Here is a 19808-nt window from a genome sequence, read left to right as displayed (position 1 = left end):
CTAAGGTCACCTAATGTTAAAATACAACCCCTGGAGTTGATTTAACTAAGGAGTCTAACTGCCCGGGTGGGACCCGTGGGGATCTCCGATGGTGTTATTTGATGAAACAGAGATATGGTAAAAGGCTAATATAGCGGGTTGGTTTCGGGAATATTTGGAACTCAATTTCTCAACGTTTATCTGGCGTGGATATGCCGTTCCTTGTGTACGGGGTAGGGAAATCGAAATCCTATGCTATTGACCAACTGATATGTCTCTCTCACCTCGAGCCATCTATGACTGCGGTCCACGGCTCCTGAGAGACATTTGGGCGCTGACTGGTCTCGCCATTATCACGGTCGCGTTGAGGGTGACTGCAAAAATAAGGATCAGGAAACTTGCCTGGGATGACATTCTCATGGCTTCGGCATTGGTTAGTCTGTTCACGTCGTGTCTCGTTATAATGGTCCGAAGATCAAAACTGACCTGTTGCCTGGCACTCAGTGTCTTACTATAGTCGGATCAGCTCTGATTACCGTGTGCGTTAAACACGGTTTCGGTCGCCATGTTTGGGACCTCGACACAAAAACGGTCGTTCCCAAAGTGATTATGTTCGACTATTTGACACAGACATTCGGCATTGCTGGCGGTACTTTGGGTCGCATTTCCTTCATTGTCTTCGTCATTGAGCTACTGGGCACTAGAAGATCACACAGAGTGATACTGTGGATCATAGTTGGGTTACAAATCTTGACTAACGTGGTGTTGATCATCATTCTGTTTGTTCAATGTCCAGGACATGGTTCCGCTATCTGGACGCAGAATGGGAAAGATAAATGCTGGGATGTCCGCGTCCAAGCCTACTACGGGTACTATCAGGGCTGTACGAACTTCCATTCATTGCCTTGGTCTACACATTGCTGAGACTAATAATCGAATCTAAACAGCGTTTAACTCGACGACAGACCTTTATCTGGCGGTCTTTTCAACATACATATTCTGGAATTTGAATTTGAAGTTAAGGGTCAAGTTGGGCTTGGTCACACTCCTCGGATTGGGCATTTTGTGAGTCACAAATTTGGACTCTGTTTCAAGAGATATCCGGCTAACAGAGCTTTCTTGGATTCAGTGCAATGGCAGCCTCCGTTATGAAAACAGTCCAAACCCAAGTCCTCGCATATGCACACGATGATCCAACTGTCGCAACCGTCAACTACGATCGTTGGCTATACATCGAAGCATATGTAGTTATCATAACGGCATCGATACCTTGCATCAGATCTTTATTACCATCTGTTCGAGGAGGGACACCTGGAACTGGACGGAGCGCATACGAGTTGAGTTCGCCATATGCTGGAAGCTCTATGCCCACAGCTAGATCCCGGAGGTTGACACAAAAGTCGATGATACGTATTTCTGATAATTCTAGTGCGGATGATATCTTGGAGAGGAATAATAATGAGATTGATGGAGTGGAGCACAGGAGATGACGAACTCGAAATAATCGATGCATGCTTGTATAAAATAACAAGCAAAATTATATAATACAATGGATGGATACCACAGTCAAAATGTAGCAAGACCGCAGGTACCAGCAAAGTATGGCTTCAAAGCAGATATGGTTGAGAGTTAATGCTCACGATATGAAGATGAGCGATGATACAAGGACGATCGAAAGCGGGCAGTAATCTCATCGGGGTACGCGATTTGGCATCACCGCCCTCAAGCCAACCATCGCCAAAACAAAACCCAAAGATTTGCCCGAGGAGTGAATCTACGGCACAATGTGGCCCTTTTCAACATATCCGGAGAAGACAGCGGGTGATGTAGCCGGAAAGACGTTCGACTACATCATTGTCGGTGGTGGGTGACACTTCCCCTGACCAAAAGTCATCAACTCGACTAACCCAAAATCATTGCTTAGGCGGTACGGCTGGATGCCTAATTGCGCACCGCCTTTCTGCGTCCCCAAACGCCTCAGTTCTAGTTCTGGACAAGGGTCGCGTCAACGCCGGGGTTCTCTCGCGGATCCCACTACTTGGCATCCTACAGAGCGGGGTCGTCCGCTACCACGCGGAACCCAATGCGCACTTGCGCGGGCGACATGTGCAACTCCTGGCTGGCGAAATGCTGGGTGGTACTAGTCGCGCTCACTCCATGGTATGGAGTCCCGGCGGCCGCCCGGAATTCGACGGCTGGGCGCGTGAGCTTGGGTTGGACGAATGGAGCTGGGAGAAGGTAGCGCCGGCTTTTGCGCGGATTGAGAAGGAAATTCCACGCAAAGGGGCGGGTGATTTAGGTCTCATGTCGTATGTAGATGCGGCGATGGAAAGAGTAGGACTGGATGATGGAGGGGGAAAGCGAGGCACCCAGAGATATACCCGCAGCGAGGTCTCGGTCGATGCAGATGGGAACAGGGTCTCTGCGTTAACGGCGTGGCTGAATGCCTCGGTTGTGAATGGGAGGAAGGGGCGACTGACGGTGTGTACAGGCGTGACGGCGACGAAGCTCGAGTTTGCGGATGATGGAGCGAGGGTTACAGGCGTATAGATTAGTCCTGGAGGGGGTGCAGACATTTTGGTCAAGGCGAAGCAGGAGGTGATTCTCTGTAGCGGCGTCTTCGGCACGCCGCAGCTGCTGATGAAAAGGTTGGTCGCGCTTTCCAGATAGCCCCACTTCGTGATACTAACCGCAAGCAGTGGAATTGGCCCTAAGGACCATTTGTCCGCTCATAAAATTCCCGTGGTGCATGATCTCCCCGCAGTGGGTGCGCATTTGACCACCCACATCCTTGTACCAGTCATGACAGAGCTCCCACTGAAGCACACACTGCATATCATTCAGACGGTGGCTATCCTCTGGCATTTCTTGCTGTGGCTCTTCTCCGGGACTGGAGTGCTTTCCTCTAACGGTCAATGGGGCGCTGCGTTTTTGCACTCGGATGCACTCAACGAGGGAACGATGACAGTAGTCCCACCCGAAGACGACGAGAAGGAAGTGACTGATCTTGAAATTCTGATTGCCCCACTTAGCACGCTCATCGAGCACGGTGTCCCCGGAGTGCCCTGCATGACGTGGTACGCGGCTCTTGTGCAGCCCCACACCACCGGCAGCGTTGAGCTCACGTCTAGCTCTGACGCGAAATCGGCCCTGAAAATTACGCTCCCAATGCTGATCGACGCTCGCGACAGCGCGCGGCTGCGTAAGGCGGTGCGGTTCGCTATGCGGTTGGCAGACGAGTTTGCGGGACCGGAGGTCGGGTATCCATACCCGGCACCGTTAACGATGGCTCCCGGGATGGATTTGGGGTATTTAGACGGTCTTATGGACAGGAAAAAGAGCAAGAGTGACAAGAAAAAGCTTACAAGGGTGTTGCCACCACAGAAGGACGCTTGGAGAACCGTGACTGATGCGGAAATTGATGAGTATATAAAGAGGCTGGTGACAGGGAGTTATGATCCTGCTGGCACGTGCCGGATGAGTCTTACAAAGGAGGAGGGTGTGGTAGATCAGAACTTGAAGGTATATGGAGTGCGCAACCTGCGAATTGCAGATGCAAGTGTGCTTCCCCGGTGTGGGGGCGCTTCGATCTCGGCGTCCATTTATATGATTGGGGAGCGGTGCGCTGAGTTTGTCATGAAGGAGGATGGTTTTTCTTCCTAGATATGCTGGACGATGATATTACTACATATAGTCTGTGTGGAGTAGGGTCTTCTGTCCACGGCAAAATATATCCTACACGCTCATGGAATACATTATCTCCGAAATTTACGAACAGATATGGCTGAATCACCTGCTTCATATTGTATCCAGCACGGAGGGTGAAGCTAGAGCGCATATAATGACGATGTATACATCTGATAGGCTGTGCGGACCAAGTTTTCACGTTGAAGATGCCTGAAGCTCTCGATACTCTTTCAAAGCCGGAAGATTATAATACGGCACGTGGAAGATAGAAAACGGAAGTACTTCCGACAATCCAGCCGGGGTTTCAGCGGCTTCGCCATATCTTTCCACAGAATGGAACATTCCCGGGTCCACGATGAGAAGATCCATCAGTGCCAGCGCTTGCGCCAGCCCCCACGTGTTCCCTATCCTCCAAAGACACTGTATTACCCACCGACGCTGTGGATGAGTCGGTCCCTCGACCATGCCGGCAATGTATAGGGGCCATAGCATCATGAGGCCGCCTAGGTAGCTCTCTGGTGGAAGTATAGGCCTTTCTGGAAGCACCTCCGAATTGCAGGCACCCAGACTGAATGGGCAACTGCGGCAGATGTCGGCACCTAGGCGACGGATGGTTGAGCGTAGAGACTTGCAGTATAAACGAAAGTCTTCGGATAAGGAGGTGGGCGAGCTGTTGGATAGCTTGTGGACTTGTGATAATATAAGCTCGCTGACAAGAATGCGTGCGCAACGGTAGTGGTTCCAGCAGCTGGACGCCCAGATCTCTGGATAGATGTGGTATTCATTGTTGTACGGTCGAATTCCGTGACAGCGACATTCGAAAGAACGGTCTAATGGCATGAGTGTATGGCTACTATATGTAAAGTCCGGTGGCAGAGCGGCCAACCAGGCGAGAAGGTCTGCTTCAATGGCACATGCCGCACTGAGGATCTCTTGGGGGCTGGTCAACGCTTGTGTGTGTATATTTGCACGTAGATTCGACAGATTGCCGATGATTAAGATAATTTTAGTGCCAAGGGCATTCTTTATCTCAGGGATCATGTCGAGCTTTGTAGATTGCAGTAGATAGCTGGGTACACGCACATCGCGCTGGAGACAACTGATGATCTATTAATGGATTAGTCTTTGCTTGATGTTCGTAGGGATTGGATCTCACGTACGATCTGATACCTCAAATGTATAAAAAGGCGGATTCCTACATTGCTTTGCAATTGTGTAGGTCCCCGGTGCTGTAGTAGAGCTGCCGCTCCACAAATATGATTCGTCCAACCATCAATGCCCTGGGGAGCCCTTGACACGACGATCTATTAATGTGGGCATTTGGATTTTTTTCTTCTTGGAATTGGAGGGAAGAACTCACTTCATACAAGGCTAGAAGAACAACCGCACCAAGTGTCTGGTTCGTCTTAGCCTGGTTGGCATCGGCAAGCGCCTGATTGACTAGGTTCAGCGCAGATCCATATTCCCGACGCGCCGCTTGGCTCAGTGATGCGACTCGTCGAACACGCGAGAGCATGGCGGTGGCAACTGCCACGATGCTGGATTGTATAGCCCGCTGGCTAACTGACCCACCAGACTCCATGAGAAAATCGGTCAAAATATCCGTTATCAGAAAGTTGCCTGGAATAGCATGCGACTGGAGGAAGAAGCAAATAGCTTCCTGCTCCGAGATTCCCGTGTTGGGATATATCCCGATAAGACTCTGCCTAGCATGGCGCATCCGAAATTTATGCAAGGGATCGGAACCGAAATCAATGGCTGGGTCTTCCAGGTCTGTGGATGAGTTTGTGGTCACTGAGGATGCATAACTTCGTCCTAGCAAAGTAGGATGAGCCGATCGCGACGGCATGCGGCCTGTAGAAGAAGATGACGGGGTAGAAGCCGCAGAGGAAGACTGAGAAGAACGCGCCTTTCGCGACACAGATTCGGTCTGATCGCGGAACATCAGTGACAGCTCATCGCGATACCCAAGGCATTCTCGGTTCGTTCGAGTGCATTCCCGACAGACCGGTCGGGCCTGGTCGCATCGGATCTTGCGCGAGCGACAGTTTCCGCAACCTTTACTAGGTTTACCATCATATACCATTCTATAAATGCCCTCAATGTTTATGAGGGTGGGGCGATCAGAATTAAAGAATTTGAAAGAAGCCGACGAGGGTGAAGATGGCTGAGGTTCAGCCCCCACGACATTAGGCCGAGATCGATCAAGGATCTAACCCGTATAGGCCAAAGAATCACAACTCTACGTAAGCCTCCATAGGCAGATGTAAGCAGGGAATGAGATGGATGCAACAAGCTTGGACTTTCCATCAAAGCTTAGATTTGGCGATCCTTAGGGGTCATCAATATTCACTTCCGACATCCTATACATAGTTTGGGACTATACCCCTAGGGTTCATGGGGATGTTACTTCCGGAGAACGTGTAACAGTGCAAACACGTGAGAATGATATGTACAGATGGAATACTTGACCTGGTAATATCCGGAGGGAGGCCACTTTATATTCTGGAGGGGGGCTGAGCTGAGAGGGTTTGTGTGGAGCTAAACCCAAAACGGACAGAGATGCGAGGACCAATCAGCTCCGAACTTGCATATTAGCCCTGGAGCTATGGAGCTTCCAGATTTGTTTTCGGGTCGTGTTGCGAAGTTTGGCCAGTTCGATGCATAAAAGAACCAAGCTTCTTGAGGCTTATTGGCGCTCGCAATATGTGCCGTAAACGTATTTGTGCTGCCTGAATGTATGTGTTTCGGGTGAAATAAGGAAACATTATTTAACCATCAACAAAGTCTGAACTAATATAAAAAGGCTAAGAGCTCGCAGTGCCATTTTTGTTTGCACCTTCATTGAATATTTCCTTCATCATTTCAAAGTCACTGAACCATCCCACTCGTCATGAAACTGGCTTTGACTGCTCTTCTGCCGGCTTTTGCAGCCGCAGTATCTTCCTCCCCTTCTGTCACAATCGATGCTGGCATAGTCCAGGGCGGAAGATGTGAAGATGGGCAAAATGCAGTCTTCTACAAGGCAATTCCATTTGCTGAGCCTCCTGTCAAAGAACTACGCTTCGAGCCCCCCAAAGCCTACAAGAAGCAATTCTCTCAGGGCAAACTGAATGCAACCACTTCGGCCCCAACCTGCATCCAATTCGCGGATGACTTTACCGAGCAAAAGCTGAACACATCTGCACTTTCATCTGAAGACTGGTAAGTCGAGTCATCCGGTCCCGGGCCTCTCAAATATCTCATTATTTGTGTCGGTAGAAGATCGTACTAAAATACCAACTTTACAGCCTTTACTTGGACATTTGGGCTCCTTCTAATGCCACTAAAGACTCAAAGCTTCCGGTTAAGGTTTGGGTCTACGGTGGCTCGGAAACAGAAGGCTCCATCTCGGACCCCCTATACGATGGTTGTAACACCGCAGAGGCAGGCTCTATTCTTGTCACAGTCAACTACAGGCTTGGTCCCCTTGGATTCATGGCACTTGAAACTGCCGGAATCTACGGTAACCAGGGAATTCAAGACCTCATTCTGGGATTAGAGTGGGTTCGCGACAACATCGCGGCCTTCGGTGGAGACCCGGTATGACAATTGGCATCAAACCACGATCGAAACCCGAGAAAGCCAAGCTAACACGTGTGTTCTAATCCAGAAAAAGGTGCTTCTTTTTGGCCAATCAGCCGGTGCTGAGAACGTATATATTATTGGCTCTCTTCCCAAAGCGCCTTCTTTGATCAATGCTATCATCTCGGAATCGGGTGGTGGTAGGAGTCTGGTCTCAAATTCAACCCAGCAAAAGGTTGGGGCATCATTTGCTCAAACACTCAAATGTGGCTCTAGTGATGTGAGTATACGGTTTTTTCAATCGTGATTTAGATGGCGGACACTAACATTCTCACAGAAAGCTTGTCTTCAGTCTAAGACGGTTTCCGACTTGTATATCGCGTACCCAGCCGATACTTTCTTAACTCAGGGAATCGGATACTATGGACCTCTCAGTATCCTTAGCCAGGGGACACATAACTTCTATCCCTATGTGGACGGCAATGTCATCGACGAAGACCCTTACGAGCGCGGAGTACAAGTCCCAGCTATCTTTGGATCCAGTATGTACATGATTGTACGTTATCTACGTCGTGAAATCTTGCTAACCAAATGATGAAGCTTCTAATGAAGCTATCGTTTATACTTTACAATGGGCCGCGGTATCCCAGCAAATTCCAACGACATCATTATACAAAGATTTCCTTCGCAAAAACTTCGGCAATGCCGCCCCGCTTGTTGGAAAGGCCTACTCGCCATCTTTGTTCGAATCGGAGGCCAAATCCATCATTGCAGCTTCCAGTCAGTTTTCTGAGCTCGGTTATAACACGACCGCGCTCGAAGTACTTTTGGCTATGACAAAGGTCATAACCGATTCCAGCTACAGGTGCTCGGCATGGTACGGTGCGGCGCAGGCCGCTCGCAGAAACATCCCCGCATGGACATACGAATTTGCCCACAGTCCGACATGTGCCTGGCTGTACGGAATCGATGATAGTAATGTCAGCCTTTTCGGAGGCGCACACACTTCTGAAATTCCCTTTGTCTTTGGTAATTTGGACAATTCGTATCTTCCCAATAGGACATGCAATTCTACGTCAGCTGAATGGCATCTCGGCGCCCAGATGATGGACTTATGGACTGCAATGGCAGAAAATGCTGAGCCATCAACTAAGGAAGTTAATTGGCCGCAATTCCAGACCCAAGGGAAGAATCTTTCGACTCCCGGCTTGATCTTTGAAAACTCAACTGTGTCCGGTACAATCGATTACACCGGATGTGATATCTGGATTCAAGTCAATGCGATGTTGTCAGCAAACAATGCTACGGCCACAGGGACACCGACTAAGGTCAATGGCAATCCGACCTCTTCGCCGTCCACTCTAAGTAATGGTGCAACGAGCCTTCTGTCTAAGACCGAGGGGTACCTTGCTTTGAGTGCCCTATTTATGGCATTTGCGGCACTTTGATGGTAGTTCACTGTTCAAGATCTCGGGAACTTGGCTCTTTTAGCAATCTGCCTCTCTTTGCTTTTGCTCCCTTTTTCTGTCTGCCTTAAGTGCGAAGCGATGCCAAGTGCAGCGTTCCTGACAACAATTGTTTCGATGATAGATTATTGTGTGTTGTTCTTGTTGCGTTATCCAGTGCCTACATATATATGCATACCCCAAGACCTTTGTATAGACCAGATGTGAATATGGTGGATTCTTTTTTCTTGCTCATTTCTCCAATCACACTTGTGCAATTGCTAGAGCCGAGGGCCCTAAAAGGCTGTTAGCGCACACTTCCTACGCTGTACATAATTGGTATTCCGTCCAAACTGATTCCAAAATTATTATCTCATCATCATAGCTGTCGCTCCCTTCGCCAAGGAAATCGGGTTATGGGGTCGATGGAGGGTTACCCGTTCGGGCCGCCCCATACCTCCGTCGGCACGCTCTGACACTTTGCGGGGTTTAATGAGGGCCACAAGTACCATAAAATAAACAGGCCTTTCGCTAGACTTATTGCACAAGTTGAACGTCGGATGAGTATCCATTCGTATCTTATTATATTGCGCGAGAAACAGATTAACATCCCATATTAGACAACTTTCCAAATCCCCCTTCCTGCACAAGGCCGAAAGTGGATATTTATACAACCGAGCCAACCATGTAGAAAAGCTCCTTTTCCACGGCACCATATCCAACTACACGTGCGGTATGCCAATATACTTCGATGAACGAAGTCTTACTTAAGCATCAGCTTCGATTTTCTCGGTCACGGTACCATCCTCCTGAACAACAATCTTGTCCACATTCATGGAAGCCTTGACGGGGTTGGGCTGCTGGTAAACCCACTCCAACTGTTCCAGAGTTCGGCCCTGGGATTCGACACTGTAGTGGCAGGAGTTAGCACGAAAGGGCTCTGAGATATGAGATGGTTGGAAATGGAATAGTAAACGTACCAGAAGAAGTACCAGAAAACGGACTCGACAACGTCCCAGCCAACAAAGATCCAGAAGTAGTTGGTAGAAATGTTATGAAGACCAATGGGCGTAGCAAACTGGCTGATGAAACTAATGCTGCTGACCATGAAGCCTGACAGAGCCAAACCCTTGGAGCGAGTGGTTGTCTCGAGAGCCTCGGCCGGAATGACACCCTGGAGGGGAGTGTATGTGAACGAGAAGACGACGTTGAAAAGGTAGTAGAAAGCAAGAGCAGCCTTGCCCTTGTTCTTGCCTATGAGACCAGTATTGGCGACTTCTTGCAGGATACCGGCATTGATACCCAAGGTGACAGCGCATGCTGTATGTTGGTTAGCCGGCTAGCCGTGATGAAACTGAGGTAAAAAAGTTACTCACCAAGAGTACCGAAAATAAGAACAGGGCGACGACGCATCTTGTCAGTGAAGTATACAGCGGTTAATGCACCCACAGCTGAGACAATAGAGTTGACGAGGTTAAGCAACAGCTGGGTTGAGCTGGACTCGTATCCAATAGCCTTGAAGATAGTGGCGTTGAAGTAACCAAGACCGTTGCCAGACCATTGTCCAAAGACGGAAATCATGATAACCTGTGCGAAACGCCAGCGTCCACTTTTTGTCATGATGAATGGGCGGTCTAGAAAGCTTGGTTAGTTACTATTGCGACAAATAGTCCTGATTATATCGGGATTGCCAAACTTACAATCCCACCATCTCTTGTCAATACCATCAATTCGAATACCTTCCTTCATTTCCTCAATCTCAAGACGGACCAATCGAGCGTTGGGGTCACCATTTCCGTGATACTTGACCAGGAAAGCCTCTGCCTCTTCGTTCCGGCCATTTGCAATGAGCCAACGGGGTGACTCGGGAATGAACCAAACAGATATAATGACGATAATGCAGGCGAAGCACTGGCAGATAAAGGGAATGCGCCACGAGTAGTTGTTGTCGATGAAGTTGGTACCGTATGTGATAGCAGCGGCAGGGATGGAGCCACCGAACCAACCGCAGTTGTAGAAGCCTGTACCAGGGTTAGAACTGATATAATTCATAGTTTCTCCTTTCCGGCAAGATCAAGATACTCACCAACGGCACGACCACGCCAGTGAGGCGGAGCAATTTCAACAGCGTAGGCAGGAGCAGAGACGACCATGATTTGAATGCCGAGACCGAGGATAAATCGACCGACAACGAATTGCGGCAGTGTCATCGCACTGGTGATAATGACAGACCCAATGATGATGACCCATCCGCCAATAAACATACACTTGCGACGACCAAGCCTGTCGGAAATGATGGCGCTGAGGGGAGTGCAGACAATAGAGCCACTAAAAACGATCTATATCAGTCACCGTAATGTGTGTAGAGTAGAGAGAAAGCATACACTGTGTAGAGCGAAGTAACAACGGAGACCTTGGGGCCATCCATTCCGGTCTTGAAGACATTTTGATAATGATCCATGGCGAGGATAGATCCCATCAGAGATCCTATATTTCATTAGTCAATGCGCCTTTTCTAAGGTTAGTGAAAAACGAACCATCATAACCGTTGGCACAGGCACAGCAGAATGCGACGAAGATACAGACTGTAATTGTCGCACCAAATGTTAGTATCTTGGAAATATTTGCTGTATTGATTGAAAGGTCGTAACTTACAGTACAAATGCAGGGATTCCTTGCTCCATCTTGCGATCTTGGTTTCTTCGATGGCAGCGAAAAGATCGGCCTGTATTGTTCCCGAGATCTAGATCAGTATTTCGCCCGTACGCAATTAAAAATTTGGAAGATCACTGACATTCTGGACCTCCTTGGTCTTTGCGCCGTGACGCTTGATAGTCTCCCCATAGCCACCGATAACTCGAGCAGGGTCTTCAACGCCGGAGGAGATGCCATACACCTCCTCTTGTGCCTTTTTGTCCTCCGCCATGATATAATGCCGCGAATATTGGAATCGACGATCTCGGTAGATGATCCGGTCGGTGATAGACGGGACTGGCGCGACTAATCGTGGAATTTCATGAACAGCGGGGCAGGATGTGGTTCTTATAATGTTAGAATGTCCGATCACCCAGTAATTAAGAAAATGACTATAATCCTCTTTGGGAACGATTGGGTGGAGTCTCCGGTTCCCCAGACTCTCTCCATTGCCTTGTGACCCCGGAAACCCCTGTTCTCGCCAGTAAATAGACGCCTCTAGTTGGTGGCTTTTCCAAATACCTCCGCGTCCTGATTGGAATTGGACATTCCCCAATCATACCATTCTGCCCCCACTATAGTCGCCATATTTCGATTCTCACACTGAAAGAAATTTGGGTCTGATACCTGGATGATCGGCCCTGTTTTCCGTTTAGCGAGACTAGAGAAACTTGTTCGAAACGTCGAAACAGTTGGGGCTAGCCCCTTTTCGAATGTATCTAGCTAGTCTCAATGCACAAGGAGCAAAGGAGCCTCGTCTAGAATTCAAGGCCAAATTCTTACTACAATGGCTCTAGACAAATGTTGGGCTAGATACATATTCACATGCCCATCAGAAGATTGCTTAATTTACTCGACACGCCTCTTAATGTGAGAGGCGACGCGTCAATGTATTGTCTTGGAGAGTCTTGTGTCTATTCAATTTGACAACTTCACATGTTTTTACCATCTACCAAGGCTTCGTGTCCCAAAAATAACATTTCGCATGATGCCCTCAGTATTTCCAGTCGATGACTTTGTCTCACGAGGGCAAAAGTTGGAAACGTTACACGGAGGCCATTGTCCGCGCGGAGGCTGCTCCGTGCTGGATCCTTCACGGGCTCCGGGGTGCTTCCCCCACAATCCACTAAACTGTATATGGTCGACTCGAATTCTTGTGTTAGCTGCTGATGTGGCTTGTCCGCTTAGATTATAGTGGAAATATCCTATTCCCTCAATCATTACGCTACACCAAATTTCGGCCCGAATCTCCCATCAAATGTTCACCGGAATTGCCACTGAATCGAAAGGATTGACCGTGCGTTGCGTTAGGTTCGCACAAACCCCAATACAAAGACCAGATAGATCTAAACTCGCTTGACACAGCGCCATTCCGACGGAGGTTGGACCGAAGACGAGAAACGAGAAACCTTGAGATCACACCTGGGCGGCTCCGGGCCGAACTAAGAATTACTTGAGGCGACACTTTCGGAACGGAGATGGCCACGGAGATGGGTCATAAACACACTCAATAAGGGCGTAGGCTCATTTCAGCCACGCATACCTCCGTACGGACCACTCCCCAGCGAGTCAGCGAGTCATTTCTCGGGGTCACCCGTGAGGTCTTGGCACCTCCGCTGACTGGAACCCTTAAAAAGGGGGCATGCCCCGCCAGGAGGCTGGGGAATCTGTAAACGAGACCATCTACCAATCATTTGTCGGAACGAAACACCATCTTTACGCGCAACGCACATGGAAAGACGTTGAGGGAAGCAGTAGAGAAGAAAATCCCGGGGTGGATATCCTGGAGTCCTGGGGTCCACTCGGACGAAAACAAGCTAACAACAGCTCCCGACGGGAATCAGCGGGCCTCGGCCCTTTTTCCCATTCGGAGAGCATGAGTGTACGGTCTTGGCATACATAGATATATTACCTCTGACCGTCTTATCGGGGCTGAGAGGCAAACTTTGAATTATAACATATATGATGTTCTATATTTATGTTCTAGCATTGGTAGTACATGGAATTTTTTTTTTGCCACATACAATTGAAAACATTTTTATAGATAAAAAAATGGCTCTTTATACACCCATGAGACTTATATTGGAGGTTGAGTCAATAAACATGTCTTTTACTGTATGGATGTGCATATTGCATTTAGAGTAGCGATTGGAAATCATCGACAGTAATCCCCTTAATAACCAATCTCATATTATTCTGGTATGATGGGCTGGTAAAAGCCACCGCATGTTTAACACGATTGATACCTAACCATATACGGAGTACTCCGTACGGAGTAAGTCATAAATTAAATTCAAGCCTCGCTATGCATTGGCACCGCGCTATGCAAGCCCAGCTTGGCGACGCTGACGCTAGGAGTACATACACACAGTCTACACGTCGACCTAACGTTCCCAAATCTCTACCTGGACATTTTGTCTTTGTCACCAAGCCGAATTAAGGCAACAAATTCTATTTTTCTAGGCAAGATGGGTTGATCACCAAAACAAGACGGATGAGCCAACTTTCTACGCTCACCTGGTTTCAATGGTCAGAAATAGGTATCTGTCACTGTGGTCACAAAACAATCATCAAGTCTCTCATGGAGCCATCAAAGCAGGAGTGTTATTCCCCCCGCTTCCTCTTCAAAGCCGTTTTCCATCGGTTCAGTCAAGAGAGCTAGTAGTATGTTCTCCTGATCGAAGAGAGTACCAAGATCTCTGATCCTTCAGCAACAATCAGGCCCCCCCTCCACTTATGAAAAGTCCATGAACATTGAGCTTTTCTCTTTCTGCGACGCTCTACTGACTCTCTCTAGAAGCTACCATCTTCGCAGGGAAAATACCCCAACCATCGTGCAGAACCTCAGCAGAGATCGCCCAGAAAGACTCCCCTGGTCATCCCCACTTGCAAGATGCATTTCACGCCGGGCGATATTTTCCAACGAGCAACCCAAAGACATACCTCCCCTCGACTTTCCTATAACTGCCACATTGCCGTACGATTCTCTCTACCGGAGAGGTAGCGAGGCAGGAACCCCAGATACGGAAGGCATAAGGGGAGAATCTCACACCTCATCCACTCCCCCCAGGTTTCTCAGCTTTTTCACCCCTCCATATCCTCCAGCTCTCCCTATACCCCCAATATCCGCAAAAGGCCATCCCAGTCGGAAAATTGCTTCAACAAAGATACCAAATCTCGCCTATAAGCGACAGTGTCAGACTCGAGCGGCGATGTGAACACTAGCAGCTCGATGTCAAGAATCGACACAAACTCCAAGTCCTCTGACGGTATGATATTGGGGAGATCAAAAGGAACCCCATTGTTGGCTTCAGCGGAATGAACAGAAGCCCGAGGAACCATGACGAGCTAATCACGTTGCAGACCGCACATATCCTGGCGCTTGCCGATTTCCTCAACAGAGAATATGGTGTACGTGTGTAAAAGTATTTACGATCAGTCGATCCAAAAAGCGTATTGTATTGACGAAAAAGGCCATGTACACGATCGCCGGAGAGCGTAACTAAGATCCGCGATATGATTACTGTACCTACATAGACGGTCCCTTATTCTGCCCACGACCCTTCCAAGACGAATTTCACCGGTTTTACATCGTAGCCACAGAAAGCTTCAACCACCAGCTTGCTCTATGTTGACGAGCCTGTCTCCTCAGCCAGGTACTTGGTGAGCCTGCCCCTCAAGTCAAAGAGGGACAGCTTGCCCGCCATAGTAAGTGGCCAGTCCACCAGGTCCAGCTGTGGAAGTTCAATGACGCCGGCGAGCCGATGGCCGTCTCCAAGCTCCTTGATGACGAGGTTCTTAACTCTATCCCGGTCGATGGCGGAGTCGGGGAGGATAGCGTAGATGCTCTCGTCGCTGCTGCCTGGCGCGGTTATGCCAAAGACTACGGGGTAAAAAAATGTTAGTACGCGCTTCCATTTTATATTTAGATCGGTAAAACATATCGTAGTGTGAGGATAATGCTTCTTAATGGCATTCTCAACCGTCGCTGGCGCAATAATAGTACTGTCCCTACGGATCATGTTCTCGTATCGCCCCAGGATATATATCCGCCGCTGTTCGTCGAGGACAGCACAGTCACCAGTAATGTACCATGTGTCGTCTCCATCCTTGTAGAATGATTCAGCGCCGTTGCTGTCAATATAGCCGCTGGCTACCATGTCACCACAGATGTGCAGCACACCCGGGCTACCCTGCGAGACAACGCCGCCCATATCGTCGACAATCCTAATCTTGACACCGGGCAGCGCGAAGCCACAGGACACGATGCCCTTATACGAGGGGATATGGTTGATAGCTGGAATGCCTTTCTTCCAGCCGAACATGCCCGCTGCCTCGGTCATGCCGTAGCTGGCATTGATCTTGGCCCTTGGGAACATCTCCTGCGCCAACCGAAGCGTTTCTTCCATCGTTACAGAGCCAATGATGAGCAAGAACCGGATGGAGGACACCTTGTGGGTAGAGAAGTCGGAATGGGTGCAAACCGAGTCAACCATGTGGGGATGTAGAGCCGCCGTGATAGGCCGGGAAGTCTCCATCGAGGCAATAGTTGTCGCGGCATTGAAGTTTCCGCCAACCAGAACGCCAGCGTTTCCTGAATGCCAGGTCGCATACAAGAGGCACGGGGCCATGCTCTGCGCCACGTTCGTGTTAATGAGCGTCATTGGTGGTCTTAGAGGCGGAGGTAGGTCGTTGCCAGTAAGCGGCCGCAGGAGGTCTCGCACTGTCCTGACGGAGCCTTTTGGTTTGCCGGATGACGTGCCACTGGTAAATATAATCATGGCAACACGGTCGAGGCTGTCGACAGCAGCTGGCGCAGCTTCAAGCTCGTTGGTGAACTCTCGAACAGAAATCCCCAGCAGACTTGTCCAACTTTGACGAGGCTTCTCCAAAACGTTGAGGGTGATACCCACAAAGGGACCGTAGCTCTTGAGATTGCTCCTGGCCTTGTCGACAGCAACTGCCGATGCCTGAGTACCGACCACGACCACCGAAGGCTTCAGCTTTTCTATATAATCATCTAACAACCGCTCTTGGCCGAGTTGCGCGATGGCAGGATCAAGGGTGACCAGAGTATAGCACCTGAGTGCGGACACCCACATCATTAGTGACCACTCCGCGCAGCTGGGGAGGAAAAGAAGCATCGTTGAACCCGGCTGGACACCCTCATCGTCAAGAACTGATGCAATGCGGGCTGCGCCCCGTCGCAGCTGGGCAAATGACCATGACAGACAGAAGTCGAATGAAGGGGAGGGAAGTATGAGGCTGGTAATTAGGCAGGTCAGCCAGGCGGCGGCCTGGCGTAGGGATAAGTTGAAAGACGCCCTGGGTGTAGCCACTGGCGAGACCTTGGCTGGCCCTACCAGCTTCTCAAGGTGGTCGGGTCCCTGGGACACACTCATAAGCGCTATATTGTTAGGGTTGGAGTCATAACCGTGCTGTAGAATGGACCATATTGAGTCTATCTGGGAGGGTTTACCTGGCCCAGTGTCGATTTGTGACAGCTTGGCCATCCTTCGCTAAAGATAAGATTGTGTCGGAGCAAGCTTAGACAGTATGGGCGAGTAATTCTGGCGGGCGAATAGGCAGCGAGGCGTGATCAAGCGGAACCAATTCGAGATGATTGACTGGATTGAAGAAAGAACGAAGATCATAGGGCAGGTTTAAATACCCTATAGATGGCTAAAATACACGGTACATACGACAACCGTAATGCTAAGGAAACTAAATTACTATACAAAACACTAACCGGAAGATTTCGATAGTCTACTAATCTCCTGTTGATCTTAAGTGTTGATCGATAATCATGCCTTTTTATGGATAGTAATGCGCACCTTTTTCTTTTTCCACCTTCTCGCAACTCAACATTATAAGAATCGATCTTGATTGGCAGTCTCCATCGGAAAGGGGCGTACAAGGCTTGTGAGCTCTCATTCACCATGCACATTTCGATGTCGATCCAATCCAATCGACCGCGACCGAGTTTCTAAGATAACAAGCAAGACAAAATCATCCTGGCATCTAAATTCCCGCGAGCACTATTTCTTCCCTCCCTTCTGAAGCAGAATTTTATTCTTGTCACTTTGCCAAAATGCGGTTTCTTTGTCTTCATGGGGCCATTAATAATGTTGAAGTAAGTACACCTTCAGTAAGGAAAGATTGCACGCACTAATTATCACAGATTATGATGGTTCAGCTAGGTGCTCTTCCATTGACTATGATGATGTTTCAACAGCCTTCTAATCAACATTACTCCAGCACCACTGCAAAAAATCCTCAAGTGCGACAACACTGCTTCATTTTACTACATAAATGGACTAGTCCCTGTCACACCCCCCAGCGGTATTCGCCCCGCGATACTCCTTTAATTAGGCTTATCTAACGCATATAGCATAGGGTTCGACAAGTATTTCGGCTTCGGTCCGCATTACCGCTGGGTTGATGATGGTGGTGTAGCGGAGGAGTCCCTTATTAGTCGCGTTCGCGATATACCCCTGGGCGATAACGCGGAAGACGTGATACGAGGTCTGATTGCGGGAAGAGAAAACAAGGTGCACAACTACGAGGAAATTATGGACTACCTCCAGAATGAACTGGAGAAAGACCCCGCGATCGAAGGCCTAATTGGGTACAGCGAGGGCGCTCGGATTGCAGCATCCTTCATTTTGGAGGAACAGCGCAGAGAAATAGAAGACGGCGGCTCTCGTCGTATCAAGTGCGCCATTTTCGCCAATGGATGGCCACCGATTACCCGAGAGAGAGGCGTTGTCCTTTCAGACGAGGTGGAGGACATGCTTGATATCCCTACCCTGCATGTCATTGGTTCAGATGGTACCTCGGGACATTCCTGAGCTCTGCTTGGACAATTGCTAATCTTTTTGTAGACCCTTTTAAGCACGGTTCCTATGCTCTTTATAACATTTGTGATCCCGACCACGCAGAGATGTTCGACACTGGCAAGGGTCACATTATTCCGCGCTCAGGCCCGACAATCGCCGAGCTAGGCGAAGCAGTACGAGATCTGATTGGGAAAGCGAAGTGCTCGGAGTAGGCCATGGAGTCTGGAGATTGTATGATCCCTTTGACCAGGTTTCGTGTCACATGCTAGAGGGTCCGCCTTTATCTCAAGGCAATCGCAATTCCTTTGTGTCCAATTTGCTAGAGTAAAACTGGAGCAGGAGCGGATGGTGTATAATTTTAGAGAGCTGCGCATTGCTAGTTGATCGGAATTGACAATGGCGATACATAATCGCTCGCCAGTGCTTGAGATGTACATAGTACATGTTCGTGTCAGCCGGATAGACCAGAAAGGGAACCCTTGCGGAGGACAATAGGGCCACTAAGAGCAAGCAACCTAAAGTTCATGCAAGTCAAGGAAACTACAAGACAGATTTCCAATCCTCAAAGCCACAAACGTGCATTTGCAGTAAAAGCAATGGTGACCACCATTCTAAATCTCCTGACACTTTTCCTCCGAGCCGCGCTGCGGTTGTAAGAACTAAGAAGCCCTAAATATGAGTCTTTTGCAACAACCCCTTCAGCTTACTTTTCAGCACTCTTCGCTGTCTTCTCGGCGATCTCTCAGCAGACATAGTATAAGGGGAGATTATGTGAAAACCGCGTGTTGAATTGAAGCTTGTCTCGAAAAAGATCGGCAGGGGAGCGGCAATGGTCCTAGTACCCTCCTTTAGGGCTCAACCTACACTGTAGTAATAATGGTATAGGTCGATTCATTTGCTCTTTATGATCGTCATTGTCAGTGGGGTTACTGTAGTCAATGCGAAGGTATTTTCCTAAGAGATCCAAGTGGGGCTCATTGCTCGGTCATGCTCAGTGGTCCTCACAAAGGGCCCATATCCGAAATGAGCACGTGCTATGAGTGAGTTGCAGGCTAATCTCAGATGAGCCACTCACAATCCCACCAAATATTTTAGTTAAAACTTTGACCGCAATTCCAGCTGCGCCCCACACATCTAGGTTTATCCATAATGAGGACGTACTGTATTATAGCGGGGGGCTTCACGGCAATGAGAAATGGCACCACCATTCTTTTAATAAGGTTCGTGTAACACGTCTAATGTGAGTCGTGTCGAACCCTATGGGGCGATCTCGAGTGCTATTTCATAGCTCCTTGGAATGGTTGGCTACCGGGGAGCCGCCACACTGGGAGAAGCTGAAGAATAGGCTAATAGCTCACCACTAAATCTAGGATCTGCAAAAAAACACGGGACACCCTCTTGCTGGTGGGAACCACCAAGACAAGGTTACAAGGTTACAATGGCTTGGAAGTTGGTGGTGTCTTTTCCTTCCTTATGCTCGTTATCACAGCGGCAATCTAACAAAGGTAGGTCTGCGAAGGGGCAGAGCAGCCAAAGGTCAAATGCCTGATTTTGGGTACATTGCAACCACGTTTTTCTATTGGCGCGTCGCAGGGGCGGA

The 19808-nt window shown here is 48.9% G+C and overlaps 8 protein-coding genes across 8 annotated transcripts; 4 read left to right on the top strand and 4 right to left on the bottom strand.

The window, feature by feature from the left end:
- Positions 1 to 250: 250 nt before the first annotated feature.
- On the top strand, positions 251 to 1469 carry N7471_002724 (uncharacterized protein; the record flags this gene model as incomplete). The annotated part of the gene is made up of 4 exons (XM_057275444.1): positions 251 to 412; positions 484 to 862; positions 927 to 1044; positions 1109 to 1469. 4 exons carry the CDS (start codon positions 251 to 253, stop codon positions 1467 to 1469), a joined length of 1020 nt encoding a protein of 339 aa, XP_057140082.1.
- A 294-nt stretch (positions 1470 to 1763) lies between these two features.
- N7471_002723 (GMC family oxidoreductase) lies at positions 1764 to 3642 on the top strand (the record flags this gene model as incomplete). Its single annotated transcript, XM_057275443.1, has 4 exons — positions 1764 to 1842; positions 1904 to 2460; positions 2530 to 2627; positions 2679 to 3642. The coding sequence occupies 4 exons, from the start codon at positions 1764 to 1766 to the stop codon at positions 3640 to 3642; spliced, it is 1698 nt and encodes a 565-aa protein (XP_057140081.1).
- A 146-nt stretch (positions 3643 to 3788) lies between these two features.
- On the bottom strand, positions 3789 to 5752 carry N7471_002722 (Zn(II)2Cys6 transcription factor; the record flags this gene model as incomplete). Its single annotated transcript, XM_057275442.1, has 3 exons — positions 3789 to 4773; positions 4827 to 4970; positions 5027 to 5752. 3 exons carry the CDS (start codon positions 5750 to 5752, stop codon positions 3862 to 3864), a joined length of 1782 nt encoding a protein of 593 aa, XP_057140080.1. The 3' UTR covers positions 3789 to 3861.
- An 807-nt stretch (positions 5753 to 6559) lies between these two features.
- N7471_002721 (carboxylesterase/lipase family protein) lies at positions 6560 to 8678 on the top strand (the record flags this gene model as incomplete). The annotated part of the gene is made up of 5 exons (XM_057275441.1): positions 6560 to 6870; positions 6957 to 7248; positions 7319 to 7510; positions 7568 to 7772; positions 7831 to 8678. 5 exons carry the CDS (start codon positions 6560 to 6562, stop codon positions 8676 to 8678), a joined length of 1848 nt encoding a protein of 615 aa, XP_057140079.1.
- Positions 8679 to 9442: 764 nt separating this feature from the next.
- Positions 9443 to 11601, bottom strand: N7471_002720 (uncharacterized protein; the record flags this gene model as incomplete). Its single annotated transcript, XM_057275440.1, has 9 exons — positions 9443 to 9584; positions 9656 to 9995; positions 10052 to 10309; positions 10376 to 10696; positions 10762 to 11003; positions 11060 to 11162; positions 11213 to 11260; positions 11331 to 11400; positions 11470 to 11601. 9 exons carry the CDS (start codon positions 11599 to 11601, stop codon positions 9443 to 9445), a joined length of 1656 nt encoding a protein of 551 aa, XP_057140078.1.
- Positions 11602 to 14480: 2879 nt separating this feature from the next.
- Positions 14481 to 14711, bottom strand: N7471_002719 (uncharacterized protein; the record flags this gene model as incomplete). Its single annotated transcript, XM_057275439.1, has 1 exon — positions 14481 to 14711. The coding sequence occupies one exon, from the start codon at positions 14709 to 14711 to the stop codon at positions 14481 to 14483; it is 231 nt and encodes a 76-aa protein (XP_057140077.1).
- A 284-nt stretch (positions 14712 to 14995) lies between these two features.
- N7471_002718 (class I adenylate-forming enzyme family protein) lies at positions 14996 to 16771 on the bottom strand (the record flags this gene model as incomplete). Its single annotated transcript, XM_057275438.1, has 1 exon — positions 14996 to 16771. The coding sequence occupies one exon, from the start codon at positions 16769 to 16771 to the stop codon at positions 14996 to 14998; it is 1776 nt and encodes a 591-aa protein (XP_057140076.1).
- Positions 16772 to 17460: 689 nt separating this feature from the next.
- Positions 17461 to 18420, top strand: N7471_002717 (uncharacterized protein; the record flags this gene model as incomplete). Its single annotated transcript, XM_057275437.1, has 5 exons — positions 17461 to 17502; positions 17551 to 17569; positions 17628 to 17711; positions 17766 to 18200; positions 18254 to 18420. 5 exons carry the CDS (start codon positions 17461 to 17463, stop codon positions 18418 to 18420), a joined length of 747 nt encoding a protein of 248 aa, XP_057140075.1.
- Between the last annotated feature and the right edge of the window lie 1388 nt (positions 18421 to 19808).

Source organism: Penicillium samsonianum (assembly GCF_028829775.1).
Source record: "Penicillium samsonianum strain IBT 33392 chromosome Unknown utg000002l_segment0_segment0, whole genome shotgun sequence".
Lineage (NCBI taxonomy): Eukaryota > Fungi > Ascomycota > Eurotiomycetes > Eurotiales > Aspergillaceae > Penicillium > Penicillium samsonianum.
This window is presented reverse-complemented; position numbering and strand designations above follow the sequence as displayed.